This window comes from Dama dama, chromosome 15 (assembly GCF_033118175.1).
Source record: "Dama dama isolate Ldn47 chromosome 15, ASM3311817v1, whole genome shotgun sequence".
NCBI lineage: Eukaryota > Metazoa > Chordata > Mammalia > Artiodactyla > Cervidae > Dama > Dama dama.
Genome location: NC_083695.1, coordinates 80,576,240 through 80,590,778, shown reverse-complemented (window position 1 = coordinate 80,590,778; position 14,539 = coordinate 80,576,240). Strand labels below are relative to the sequence as shown.

The window sequence follows — 14,539 nt, the reverse complement described above, 5'->3', positions numbered from 1 at the left end:
TTGTCACTTTTCACAGGCTGCCTCTAGCTCCTGCTGACCTAGTAATCGCTAAGTAATGACTAGTAATGGTAACCTAGTAATCACTGAGCAGTGGGACAGGAGCTGTGAATATGTATGGGAGTTTGAATGCTGGGTGGGTGGGGGCTGTGTAGAGAAAGCCTGTGGGAGGGGATGGGGGCTGATCTTAAGAGCAGTGGTAGACCCTGTACTCATGCATGGATGTGAGAGCTGGACCATAAAGAAAGTTGAACACCGAAGAACTGATGCTTTTGAATTGTGGTGCTGGAGAAGACTCTTGAGAGTCCCTTGGACTGCAAGGAGATCCAACCAGTCCATCATAAAGGAGATCAGTCCTGGGTGTTCATTGGAAGGACTGAAGCTGCAGCTCCAATACTTCGGTTACCTGATCAAAGAGCTAACTCATTGGAAAAGACCCTGATGCTGGGAAAGATCGAAGGCAGGAGGAAAAGGGGGAAACAGAGGATGAGATGGCTGGATGGCATCGCCAACTCGATGGACATGAGTTTGAGCAAGCTCCAGGAGATGGTGAAGGACAGGGAAGCCTGGCGCGCTGCAGTCCATGGGATGGCAAAGAGTCGGACACGACGGAGTGACTGAACAACAAAAACCCTGAAGGGTTTCAAGGGAGGGTGTTGTGTTCAGATTTGGATTCCAAGATGTGTCCTCCATCTGCTGGGTGGGGGACGGAGGGAAGGGGGACAGGAAGGGATAAAATGAGACCCATCACCCAGGGCGGCAGTGGTGGCAGCAGGAACTAGAGGCAGCCTGTGAAAAGCTGTATTGAGAAATCCACTTGAAAATGAGTGGGAAAAGGAAACCAATGTCAGACTGCACTTTCAGCTGCTCTTCTCATCATGAACACAGAGCAGGAAGGTGGCAGAGCTGTGTTGGCCAGCACGGTGGTTCTTTTTTCTCATGAAAGTAAACCTGCAGCATTTACGGGATTCCCAGTTCTTTCTCATTATAAAGCCCAGAAACCATGCTGGCATTTTAATAGAAAATACTCAGTGTACATGTTTGATTGGAATGTGTTGTCCCCTGGAGAAAACCAGGTGCCGACTTCACTGGGATTTAGTTCATGATTTGCCAGAGGTGGCTGACCTGGCATTAAGATGTATAAGACAGTTTGATTATTAAAACCATAAACAAAAATAAATTTGAATTTTGTTATTTCTTAGCAGGGACCCAGGTAGTCTTGTATATATGCATTAGGGTTATAAACTAAAATGTGATAATTCATAAAATAGAGGTGTCAACCTAAAATGCATACATTTTAACAGTCCTCTCCTAGTCCATTAGCCTTCTAGAAATACATGTTTATAAACATTACATGTGATGGTGTGTGCATGATTCATCGCTTAGTCATGTCCGACTCTCTGCAACCCTTTGGACTGTAGCCTGCCAAGCTCCTCTCTCCATGGGATTTCCCAGGCAAGAATACTGGAGTGAGTTGCCATTCCATTCTCCAGGGGATCTTTCCCACCCAGAGATCCAACCCGCGTCTCCTGCCTGTGTCTCATGCATTGCAGGCAGATTCTTTACCTGCTGAGCCGTTGGGGAAGCTCTCTAGAAATACATCTTGATAAACATTACATGAGATACTGGGGACAAATGCCCACAGCGTCACTGAGATGGCACCAGGGTATCACTAGAAGCAGGAAATATTGTTTGGGGTTCCTGGGGGCTGGACTGTAGCAGCGAAAATGAGGAACATGGCCTCAGGTTCTCAGAGGCCTTGCCCAGCAGGGTGGGCATCGGGGAAGAGGTGAGGAGGTCTGGGCGCCAGGCAGCACGCTCCAGCCCTGCTCATGTCCCTCTCGGCTTCCTCCCAGGCCAAGTCTTCCGAGGAAATGGGCCACTGGCTAGGCCTCCTGCTCTCTGAGTCGGGCTCCAAGACAGACCCAGAAGAATTCACCTATGACTATGTGGATGCCGATAGGGTTTCCTGTATCGTGAGCGCTGCCAAAACCTCTCTGCTGTGAGTATTCGGGGACCTCTCACTCCTAGCCGTGCTTCTATAGAAGGCCTACACTGGCCTCTGGTGGTCCCTCGAGCAGCTGGGAACTCTGGGTGGGCCCTGTTCCCCCCAGCAGCAGGAAGACCAGGGCCAGGGAGCACCCTCAGGGAGGCCCAGCAAGGAGCCAAGCCAGGCCACTGGCCCGGGGGCAGCCACCACATGCCTGGCTCTAATTAGACACTGTTCAGCTCCTGAAGGCAGAGTGGGCGCCTCTCCTGGCCTTCACTTTCCTTGCTGTAGAGGCAGCACCTCTGCATGGCTCCCTTGCTGAGTCCCAGCACACGCTGGTGTAAGCCGACAACGGGTACTTCTGCCTCCTGGGTGAGCAAACTGGGTCTCGGGGAGAAGTGGTCTTGGGGGCATGGGTAGAGGAAGCATTGCTGTTGTCTGTTGCTCAGTTGTGTCCAACTCTTTGTGACCCCATGGACTGCAGCACCCCAGGCTTCCTGGTCCTTCACTGTCTCCTGGAGTTTGCTCAGTCTCATATCCTTTGAGTCAGTGATGCCGTCCAACCATCTCATCCTCTGCTGGTCCCTTCTCCTCCTGCCTTCCATCTTTCCCAGCATCAGGGTCTTTTCAAATGAGTCCGCTCTTCACATCAGGTGGCCAAAGTATTGGAGCTTCAGCAGCAGTCCTTCCAATGAATATTCAGGATTGATTTCCTTTAGGATGGACTGGTTGGATCTCCTTCCTGCAGGAGTGGAAGCAAACAGCCAAAATGGGGAAATTGTCTGTTGGTGCTGGCCCAAGTGTACCGTGAAGATGAAATGACAGAGGATTTTGTTGTTGGAAGGAGGTCATGAAAGGGTGGAATCTGGGTGAGAAGACGGCTGTACTGTGCTTAGTCGCTCAGTCATGTCAAAGAGGAGGGGTATGGGGCAAGGGAAGATTATTTTTCAAGAAGAGACATTTGGAACAAGGAGTTCTAATAAGAAGACCCTGGGGAGAGAAGGAGGAGATACCCCTAAATAAATGAATTCATTTTACAAGGAGATCAGGGCTTGTTCCCAGGTCTCCTGCGCAGCCTGTGGATTTCACTGCACCTCTCATTGTTTTGAAATCTTTGAGACTGGTGGCTTTTAACCCTACCCCATCCTGAATCCTCTCTCACTGTGTCTTCCAGACTGATGCAGAGAAAGTTCTCAGAGCCGAACACTTACATCGACGGCCTGCCCAGCCAGGATCGCCAGGAGCTGCTGTATGATGATGTGGAGGTGTCAGAGCTGACAACCATGGTGAGGATGCTGGCTGGGTGGCGGCCTGGGGCTGTCCATCCCCTTCCTGCCAAGACCCAAAGCCTGAACGCCAGAGGTTCTTAGATGGCCCCCGAGAGGAATGGACTCCAAGTCACCTGTGGGGCCATCAGTGGAGAAAGCGGAGTGCAGTGAGGTTCTCTTTTATCTGCTGGGTTGGTACCATCTGCCTGGCCTAGGGACTTGTCTAGATAAAAGAGCTAGTTAACCACTCTGGTCTGTGCTGGGGTGGACAGTGTGGTGTTGGGATGGAGAACAGCGACACCATTGGCCTTTTCTAGGAAACTGAAGTATAGTTGATTTGCAATATTATATACGTTTCAGATATACAGCATGGTTAGTATTTTTATAGATTATATGCCAGTGAAAGTTATTACAAAATAATGGCTATAATTCCCCATACTATACAACATTCTTATTGCTCATCTATTTTATACATAGTGATTTGTATGTCTTAGCCACATACCCTTCTCTTGCCCCTTTCCCCTCCCCTCTTCCTACTGGTAACGACTAGGTTCTTTTCTGTATCAGCACGTCTGTTTTGCTATATGTGATTCATTTGTACTAGTTTTTAGATTCCACACCTAAGTGATACCATACAGTATTTGTCCTTCTCTATCTGACTTTATTTCACTGGGCATAATATTCTCTAGGTCCATCCACATTGCTGCAAATGACAGAATTCCATCCTCTTTTATGGTTGAGTAATGTTCCATTGTGTGTGTACGTATACATGCACACATCTTTATCCATTCATCTGTTGATGGACACTAGGGTTGCTTCCATCTTGGCTACTGTAAATAGTGCTGCTATGAACTCTGCTATGCACTCATGTATCTTTCCAAGTTTGTGTTTTTGCTTTCTCCATGGTATGGAATTTCTGGGTCATATGGCAGTTCTATTTTTAGTGTTTCGAGGCACCTCTTGACTGTTATCCATAGTGACTGCAACAGTTTACATTCCCATCAGTGAACAAGCTTTCCTTTTTATCCACATCCTTGTCAACACTTGTTATTTGTAGGCTTTTTGAAGACAGCTATTCTGATAGGTGTGAGGTAGTTTCTCATTTTGTTTCTGTTGCATTTCTCTAATAATTAGTGATGTCGAGCACGTTTTCATGTTGTCTGTTGGCCATCTGTCTGTGTTCTTTGGAAAAAATGTTTACGCTGGTCTTCCACCCATTTTTTAATTGTTTTTTTTTTTTTATATAGAGAGATATATGAGCTATTTATATATTTTGAATATTAACCCCTTGTGGGTCATATCATTTGAAAATATTTTCTCACATTCCATAGATCGTCTTTTTATCTTGTTGATGGTTTCCTTTGCTGTGCAATAATTTTTTAACTAGGTCCCGTTTATTTTTGCTTTTATTTGTTTTGCCTTATTAGACAGACCCCCCCAAAATATCGCATGATTTCTGTCAGAGTTTTCTATGTTCTCTTCTAGGAGTTTTGCGGTTTCCGGTCTTACATTGAGGTCTTTAATTCCTTTTGGGATTATTTCTCAACTGTGGTATGAGGAAATGTTCAAATCTTGTTGCTTAGACATAGCTGTCCAGACACCATTAGCCTTTGAGGCTCAGATTGGTGGCGGAGGTGGATCATCACCCTGCCACCTAGGCTCACAGGACATGGACCTCTGTGCTAAGGGCATCTGTGGGCGATCTCACTTCATCCCAGCCACCTGAGAGGGAGGGACTCCTGGTCTCTTCTCTCCAGATGAGGAAGTCACGTCAGGGAGATGAAGCACTGTGCCCTGGGTCTCCTACCTCCTGAATGGCTGATCCAGGAGGCGAGCCTGGGCCTTCTAACTCCAGCTCCACAGGAGGCTCCTAGGGAAGGAGGCTGGTGAACTTGGGCACAGGGAAGAGACAGGAGCTCTGCAGCAGGGCTGGCGTCCCCTCCAGGGCTCAGGGACCCGAGGCAGTGGAGAGAGCCCCCCGATTCTTTCCCACGCAGGGGGAAGCCCCCGAGGAAGCCACCCCTGCAACAGATGCTCCGAGTGAGCCTGACCCCGACCGCGTGTACCTGGACCTCACGCCCATCAAGTCCTTCCTACACAGCGACAGTGGTGCACTGGCCCGGGCCCCCTCACCCACGCCACCCCCCCAGGACCCCCCGGCCGACACGCTCCCTCTCCCTGAAGACTCGGACCCTGCCCCCGATGAGCCCCTCATACAGTCTCCAGAGAACCCCGAGTTGCAGGTACAGGGGCCCCCCAGGGGGTGAGCCAGCCTCACCTTCTCAGGGCAGGGTGGGGGCTGCCCCTTGGCCGGCTGAATCCTATTCGCTTTCTCCCAACCCAGATGCAGCAGGAGAGTCAGGAACCTGAGGAGCCCTCCCTGGCAGGCACAGAGGTCAAACTCCAGGCTGGACAGCAGAAGACCTCCTTCCCACCGAGCGGCCCTGAGGCGGCGGCTGTCGCCCCAGCCGGGTCCAGCCCACCTGTGAAGGACAGGCTGAAGGCAACCAGTCCAGGTGCCTGTCTAGATAAGAGTCGAAGCTTTTGGAAGGGGCTTGGGGGCTTCCCTGGGGGCTTAGACGGTAAAGAGTCTGCCTGTAATGCAGGAGACTCGGGTTCAATCCCTGGGTCGGGAAGATCCTCTGGAGTAGGAAATGGCAACCCACTCCAGTATTTTTGCCTGGAGAATTCCATGGACAGAGGAGCCTGGTGGGATATAGTCCACGGGGGTGCAAAGAGTTGGACACGACTGAGCGACTAACACTTTTACTTGGAGAGGTTAGTCCGATTGCCTCCCTTTCAGATAAGGAAAGAAAGGCCCAGAGAGTTGGAAGACTTGCCCAGTATCTCATAGCAAAGAAGGGGTAGGCTCAGTTTCCTTTTCTGCCCCTGCTAGGCTGGCCTGGCATCCACCTCTAATCTACTTCCAGAGTGCTGGGTTCTGTCCGAGCCTGCAGAGTGGGGTGGGACTGCCCTCAGGGGCCAACCTGACTGACGCAGGGGTTCCCCTCGCTCTGGGTCTGCAGAGATCAAACTTGGCAAGAACCGGACAGAGGCCGAGGTGAAGCGGTACACGGAGGAGAAGGAGAGGCTTGAGAAGAAGAAGGAAGAGATCCGAGGGCACCTGGCTCAGCTCCGGAGGGAGAAACGGGAGCTGAAGGAGACCCTGTTAAAGTGCACAGGTAGGCACCCCCTCCTCCAAGGGGATGGCCCCTGGAGGGGCCGGGGCTTTCCGGGGCGGGCGGTGCGAATCCAGGTCTGCACATGGCCTGCAGCCCCCTCAACCTTTGGCACAAGTGGGCACTCCCTGCAAAGTCCTCCCCTTCCAGCCTATCTGAAAGGTCACTGTCCTGGATCAGGACGTAGTTGAAAAAGCAGGAAATCTCTAAAAATTATGTGTCAAGACCTGAAATATGTCATTCTCATTTAAGACAAATGTCTATTTCTTGGCCCATCTTCTGCAGTAATGCCAAGGTCTTTCCCTGCCCCTCTGGGCTGGCTGACGGGAGCCCCGGGTCATGGTTCCCGCATTAACCACACCTCTTATGTGTTCATTGGAAGGACTGATGCTGAAGCTGAAACTCCAATACTTTGGCCACCTCATGCGGGGAGTTGACTCATTGGAAAAGACCCTGATGCTGGGAGGGATTGGGGGCAGGAGGAGAAGGGGACGACAGAGGAAGAGATGGCTGAATGGCATCACCAACTCGATGGGCATGAGTTGGAGTAAACTCTGGGAGTTTGTGATGGACAGGGAGGCCTGGTGTGCTGCGATTCATGGGGTCACAGAGTCGGACACGACTGAGCGACTGAACTGAACTGAACGCTTCATCTGGCCATCTCTTTACAAGCGCCTTAAGTCTGTGTTCATTTTAAAGAAATCGGCATCCTTATAGATTATTTTCTAAGTCAGCCTCATATCATCCTTCAGCTGTTCCCTAGCGGCTTGTCCCTCGTAAAACCTTTTAGCAGTATTTGACTTCATTTTCAGAGAGTAACTCTGTGCACATTTAATATTTAAGCTGTGAAAGTGAAAGTCGCTCAGTCGTGTCCGACTCTGTGCGACCCCATAGACTATAGTCCATGGAATTCTCCAGGCCAGAATACTGGAGTGGGTAGTCTTTCCCTTCTCCAGGGGATCTCTAGGGATCAAACCCAGGTCTCCTGCATTGCAGGCGGATTCTTTACCAGCCGAGACACAAGGAAAGTGCAAGAATACTGGAGTGGGTAGCCTTTCCTTTCTCCAGCGGATCTTCCTGACCCAGGAATCGAACTGGGGTCTCCTGCACTGCAGGCAGATTCTTTACCAATTGAGCTATCAGTGAAGCCCATTAGACTCACACTAACCAACATAAGCAGTTGATCCACGAGAATCTTATAAACATGATTGGTAGAAGAAAGTCAAGAGGGGCATGATGTGACCCACTTTTTAAAAAAGATTACATCTTCACTGATAAGAATTCATAGACCATACGATGACCTATTTGCACATGGTTTTCAGTATATTCACAGAGTTGTGCAGCCATCACCAGAGTCAAGTTGAGAACATTTCCATCGCCCATACTCACGGGCAGTCACTCGGTGCTCAGGATTCCGTACTGAACATGTGGTACGGACATGAACATCCTTTCCTCTGCAGTGAGCTCCTAGCATGGACTCTTGGTTGAGTTGTCATTTCTTGGTGCTACAGGAAGAGTCTGAGAACACCAGGGTGAAGAGGGGGTAAGACAGGGCTGAGAAGGTGGCAGGGTTGAGGACCATAGCTCCATTAGGCCCAGGGAAGCAGCATGTGCCAGGAGGATTGAAGGAACCATGAGGGGCAAGCTGAAACAGCTGAACCATCCTCCAGAGGTCACTAATAAAGCTTTCTCCCTTTGAGGTTGCTGTCACCATGGCAGGTATTGAAACAAGAGTCCCTAAGCACCTACCAGGAGGGACGTTAGGCCTCAGATTCAGGCCGTCTTGTGAAGGCAGAGCTCTGCTCCCGGGGCCTCCCCAGCCTTTGCAGAATGGAGACACAGGGCCTGGGCTCCTGGGCTTGGAGGCTGTCCACCACCCACCAAGAGGCCTGTCCCTGCTGTGAGGGTCTGAGCCAGAGCAGTGGTCCACAGCCCCTTGGGGGTCGTGTTTCGGCAAGGTGTGTGTATGAATCCATCCTGCCCCCGGCGCGACTTCCAGCTGAAAGGCTGTTCCCCAAAGGCTGCTAACTTCTCTCTGCAGACAAGGGGGCGGTGGCCAGCCTGGAGCAGAAGCTCAAGGAGATGGACGAGGAGTGCAGGGTGGAGGAGCGCAGGCGTGTGGACCTGGAGCTCAGCATCGTGGAGGTGAAGGACAGCCTCAAGAAGGCTGAGGCCGGGCCCGTGACGCTGGGCACCACCGTGGACACCACCCACCTGGAGAACGTGAGCCCCCGGGTAAGTCCGGGTGCCCCGTCCTCGTGGACCAAGCGCGGGGATGAACCATGCCTCCTTCCCCCCTTAACTCAGCCCTCGCTCTCCTCCGACACCACAGCCCAAAGCGGCCACCCCGACTCCTGCCCCCGACTGTACCCCGGTCAACTCCGCAACCGCGCTCAAGAACAGGCCTCTGTCGGTCATGGTCACGGGCAAAGGCACCGTCCTCCAGAAAGCCAAGGTAAGTGGTCACTCCTGTGCGCTTTCAGGGCCCCCCGGAGGACAGGACTGTCACCAGGGTTGGGGTGGGGGACCCTTCTGACCCGGGCGGCACTTCCCTCCTCTGAGTGCAGGCTCTGTGGGGAGAGGTGGGGGACTGGGACTCGGCTGTGTCTTTGGCCTTGACCAGCCAGAAAGGTGTCCTTGCAAGTCCGCCTGAGGGCATGCAAACGCTGGGCACTGCCCACCGCACAATTAGCAGTAGATTCCGGTGGGGTACAGGAGAAGCGCAGAGATAGAGTGGGGCTGGAGAGCTTTCCAATTTAAAAAGAACCTCAGCGATTCTGAAGGGCGTCTGTCAGGAGAACGAAAGCAGCAGATTCAGGCGGGTGATGGGTTTGCCGGAAGCCACCCAGGCAGCTGGCGGTGAGGGGCAAACGAGAGCAGATTTGTCACTGAGGGCTGGTTGAAGAGCGTTATGAACCCTTGACTCATTTGTACAGTAAAGAGCGTGCCTAGAGCTGCCTGTGTTGTTGGCAAATTCTGCTCCTTACCACAAGCAGCTCTCACTGCAGTCCTGCTTATTACCTGCGGGAGGTATTGTGAGGCACCTGTACCAATGCCTGAGTATTAAATCCATGTAAGCACATGAGCACCGAGGCAGACGTCACTCAGCTGCTCTCTGTTGCTCCGTGGCCTCAAAATCCCTGAACAGGTGCTCCAAGCAACAGGGAACACACGGGGGTTGAACCTTAATTGCCGTCTCTCTTCCCAGCTTCTTCTATGAATAAGTAGGTTGGCTATGGAGGATAACTAACTTTCTTCTCTTGGGGGGCGGGATGCTGGTGTTTGAATGGTACCCTAGGAATGGGAGAAGAAAGGAGCAAGTTAGGAAACGAACTTCATCTAAAGACTCTCCTGTCCATATGGACCTTGGTGACAATCCTGCTTCATTACCATCTTCGTTCAAGCAGCAATTCTGTGAAAGGGTGAGTCTGTTTACAAGCAAAAGAAAGAACTGGGGTTCTGTGAATGGAATACTTCGGCTGAGAGGAGGCTCTGTTCCTGTGCAGGGCCAAAGGAAATAATACAGACTTTTTTTGAGACCCAAGTCTATTGGTTGTAAACAGGACACTGCTGTAGTTAGGGGTATTCTGTGTCTCTTCCTTGAAATTTTCATCAATTGTTTTATCAGACTTTTTAAATGAAAAGTTTCTAGTGTGGAGGAGAAATCAAGGTAGCAGGGCCTTGTCTCACTGATCACAGGGCTTTGGTGAGAATATATCTCAACTCCTGACCATCATCTCCTATCTGATACTTAGCAGTGTCAGGGGTTAAACCGTCCTTGTCTTCAACTGTGTAAAAACCATCCATGGGTTGTTTTTTTTAAGAAATGGTAATTGGGAAAATATTTGGGACCAAGCCGAGGCACTGTTCCTGGTAAATTAAAGACTCTCTTCAAGCTAAAGTGGGCCTGAACCAATGGCTTTTAAATAAAAATTTTAAATGATGCTGTATTATATAGGGGAAAAAAATGTTTAAAATCCTGTAATTTAGAACAGTGAAAAGTGTCTTGAGATTTAACTGACTTTTTACATTACCATAGAAACAAGATTATCCTGTGTTTACAGATTCAGTCCCATGGAAAGGCCCTTTTTAAGAGAAGAGTTATTTAATACAATGCTCTCTTAGTCCTTGTTTTTTAAGTCGTGCTTGATGTCCAGGCCCTTTCCAAGAAAAAAAAGGGGGGGGGGGCAAATTTTGTTTCATGTGGTCTCTTTTCTTAAAATTGACAGTGCTCTCGTTTATGTTGCCTGTTCTCTTCTGATGGCATTGTTAACACAGGTTAAAAACATTTCATCTATCATCTCTGCCTCATTTCTGGGGGTTCTGAATCAGAGTTCTTTAACACTGGCTCCTGGGAACTAAAGGTCTTTTGAGTCTGTCTTCTTATTGTCTTTCTATTCCCAGGGCATTTATTTCCTTTGTCATGAACACTTGGTGTCCCAAGTGGTGAGTTAGATTTTTTTTTTTTTTTAATAAAATGCTCATCGTGTTTTGGGTTTTCTTGTATTTCACGGGACAACGCGGCAAGGCCTGGTAGATTTCTACTTCTGGGGGAAACGTTGCGGTTATTTATACACTGGACTTCAGACTATGTGAGTAAAAACACAGGACTATAAGGTGGGATCCTAGCGGGAGACTTTAAGCCTCCTTACATCAAGTAGCAGAGGTAAGGCTGAAAGATTTTAGTATTATAATTAACACATGGGAAACACCTTTGGAAGTTGATCATATATAAAAGTGACTGAATTAAACACACTCCTAAATAATTCTTAGGGGAGTAAAAATCATACCAATACTTGAAATGTTGCCTTAGTAGCAGTAATAATTAAGAAAGTTCACAGCATAAACATGCTGGTTTTAAAAATGGCAAAACCAAATTTCTGACTCATTAAAAAGACAGCCTACAGCAATACTAAATGACAGAACTGAAAAAAAAGAGGCCTTAAGTACTGATACTGACAGCCCTTTTGAATTACAAGAAAATACTATGAATATGGCAGCTTGAAAGTTTGAGGACTATATATTAATATTTTTCATTTTAGAAAGCACAGCTCTGATACCAAAATTCCAACACATAAAAGGAAAACATTCCAATATATTATAAAAGACAACCTCATTTTTGAACATAGATTGAAAAAAAACTTTAAAATATTGGCAAATGAAATTCAGCAGTGTTTAAAGAACCAGACATAGCGACCAGATAGCCTGTATCCAAGAAATCAAAGGTGGTTCAACAACTGAAAACACAAGTAGGTAATGTATCATATCAATCAAATGTGAAAAAACATCTCAAAGGGAGCAGAAAAGCAAACCATAAATCTCAATACTCCTAATAAACACACTGTAATCCAGGAATAGAAGCAAGCATTCCTTATCAAGTAATGCAGAGTGACAATGATAAAAACGTCAAGTCAAGAACCAGTTACATTCCGCTACTTGTTAAAACATCATTCTGGAGGTCCTAGACAATGCAAAATGACAAGAAAAAGTAGTATAAAATTTCAAAAGGAGAGACAAAACTGTCATTACTTGTAAAAGCTATCTTTCTAGAAAAGCAAGAGAATCAGTCAACTATTAAAACTAGAGCAGCTGCCTGGAATAAGGATCACTTGGTGAAAATAAAAGATTTATGATCTATCGGCACTGTTTAAGTTTTTACAAGGAGAACATGTTTGTATATCATGTAATTAAAATAAAAGCCAGTTCCTTTAGAAAGAAAGAAAAAGGGTCGGCTGGGAAAAGATCACTTAAGGTTATTTTGTCAGGAATTCCCTCTTCCGCTACTAGGACCCAAAAAGGGTTAAATTCTTCAGCGGTACCTTCACTAGAAAAGGTTAAAAAAGAAATCTTTCCCCCCCAAGGGCTAAAACCTAAAAATAGCAACAGTAAGGTTTTTAATATGTAGGCTAGGCCCAGGGCCCAGTTTTGTGGGGTTTTAAGTCCAGTTCAAATGGGACATCCAAATATCAACCCTGAGCCAGACAAGAACCTACATTATGAAATGATTAAGCTGCTGTTAACGTAAAGACAACGGAATTCTCTGACATCAGCTGTCAGCACCTGCCAGGTGGGCATGTGACGCTGCTCTGATATTGCTTTTGCCTTGGCAGAAGGCGGCGACTGGAATGGAAATGGAAATAGCCCTTGAATGGAAATGATTGTCATGCACAGTGCTTGGCACACTGGACTTGTTTTTAACATCTAATAAAACCATGGTGATGACCTTCCACGTACTTTTCTTGGCACCAGAAATCCTGAAGTTCTTAAAGCTAAAGCAGTATTTAATTCAAAGTAGCCTTGAATGTTTGCCCATAAAACATCACATTAAGGTATTTACATTAAAGATAAAAACTATGATAAAGTGTCTGGATTTAAATCAGAGTTCTGCAAAGGCTTCTACTGAAAACCAACTCCCAACTCCACCGCCTGGGGAGAGAATTGATTTGTTAAGGACTGTGGGATAAGCAAATATCCAGTTCGCCAGAGAATATTCCATCTAAGCCTTTTTGCCATTTTGGGACAAATGCTCTTGTTAAACAAACACAACCAACATCACTTCTTGAAATATTCCTTTTAAAACCAGGTATGAAAAACAAAACTAAAACCAAGGCAGCGTAAGATCTATATCTAAAAAAGCCAACCCCTTCAAATCTCTTTGTTCTATATTGATTGAGTTTAAGAATTCTGCTCCTTTTTGCACCCCAAAGGGAGAGTGAGACAAGCACTCAAGAAACACCCCACAATGAACCCTCCTAAGTAAACACTAAGAAGTCTCTCGAAGGGAGTGCTGATCAGCTCAGGTGGCCCCTGGAGTCCCGAGCTGTTTGCACACTCAGCCCCTCCCCCTCAGGCAAACAGCTGGTCAGTCAGTCTCCTTCCAGACTGAGGCCTTTCCAAGTCCCACACAGGGATCCCGTCACCAGAACGAGTCACAAATGCCACTCAAGCCCCTCCTCAAACTAAAGAACGAATCCATCTGGGGCATCTTCGGGGAAAGATGTGTTTAAAGGTCCACCCTTCGTCCATCTTGAAATGCCATCATCGAGTCAGGGGTCTGTCATCACTGCCTTCTTGGGCATAACTGTCCCAGCAATGTCCTGTTGAGCCATCATCGTGGGCAACGTGAGCTTCAAACAGGCCATCAGAAGTCTCCAGGTTCCTCTGCTGCTCCTCTGGGGACACGCGGCAGACGACACCAGCTCGGCAGTGCACAATTAGGTCAGCAAAACATGTGAGGCGGTCTCTGTGGTCGTGCGGGGGGTAACCAGCTGCTACCATGTCCCGGGGCAGCTCTGTCTGCAGCTGAGCCCTCTCTTCTCCCTGGGGCAGGAGGGCTCCAGAAGGGGCTGGAGGCAGAGCCCACAGGACCGGTGCTCTGCTGAGGGTGGGCTCCCTTTCAGCGCCCAGGAGGCCCACGCCTTCTCGGCAGGCCCAGCCGGGAGGGACGCAGCCGCTGCCCTCCTGCAGGCTCTCGGCTGGAGCCACGTGCCTTGAGGGCATCTCCTCTCAAGGCCCCTAGGAAAGAAGTGAACTTTGAGGATGTGACGAGCCTCTGAGTCGTCTTCTTAACCAACTAGCAACCTTATGGGCCCCATCGTGCCTTGCGCTTAGGCTAAGCCAAGCAGAAAGTGCCCCTCACAGCCCTCCCCGTATTAGGAAAACCACCTCTGCCGGGGCCGGCAAACGCAGGGCTCCAACGGGAATCGTCCACTGGCTGCTGCTGGCTTTTCTACCTTTAAATTCGTGAACAGCAGCCACAGGGGGCTAGGAGGCTGCTGAACAATCATTTTTCTATGTCCTTACTCTAGTCTCCTTCTCTCCTAGATGGTTACTAATTCTCTTCTCTCCTCAAACCTCCAGCACCTCCTCCACGTCCTCACTCTCCCTTCAGCAAAGAGAGACACTTACAAAAAGAACTCCCACCAACTTCCACTGCCCCATCTGCCCACCCACTCGAACCTGTGCCCACATCTTCTGCCTGCCTTCTGGTTACTCTGTGTCCGCTGTGCTTCCTCCCCAAGTCTCCTCAGATTTTCATCAGAGTGTGTTCAGTTCAGTCGTGTTCGACTCTTTGCTACCCCACGGACTGCAGCACACCAGGCTTC

The 14,539-nt window shown here is 48.7% G+C and overlaps 2 protein-coding genes across 7 annotated transcripts in view; one reads left to right on the top strand and one right to left on the bottom strand.

Moving 5' to 3' along the window:
• The window catches only part of AFAP1L2 (actin filament associated protein 1 like 2), a 114,997-nt gene extending 104,074 nt beyond the window's left edge, over positions 1-10,923 (top strand). The window contains exons 12-19 of the mRNA XM_061162730.1: positions 1,854-1,999; positions 3,162-3,273; positions 5,253-5,498; positions 5,600-5,771; positions 6,282-6,437; positions 8,476-8,669; positions 8,767-8,889; positions 9,733-10,923. Coding sequence (XP_061018713.1) covers positions 1,854-1,999; positions 3,162-3,273; positions 5,253-5,498; positions 5,600-5,771; positions 6,282-6,437; positions 8,476-8,669; positions 8,767-8,889; positions 9,733-9,759 — 1,176 coding nt within the window. The 3' untranslated portion in view covers positions 9,760-10,923. The remainder of the gene's footprint in view (positions 1-1,853; positions 2,000-3,161; positions 3,274-5,252; positions 5,499-5,599; positions 5,772-6,281; positions 6,438-8,475; positions 8,670-8,766; positions 8,890-9,732) is intronic.
• Positions 10,924-12,163: 1,240 nt separating this feature from the next.
• Positions 12,164-14,539, bottom strand: part of VWA2 (von Willebrand factor A domain containing 2) — a 49,762-nt gene continuing 47,386 nt past the window's right edge. For all 6 annotated transcript variants that reach the window (XM_061162726.1, XM_061162724.1, XM_061162725.1 and 3 more), the window contains one exon: positions 12,164-13,949. In XM_061162726.1, coding sequence (XP_061018709.1) covers positions 13,831-13,949 — 119 coding nt within the window. In that variant the 3' untranslated portion in view covers positions 12,164-13,830. The remainder of the gene's footprint in view (positions 13,950-14,539) is intronic.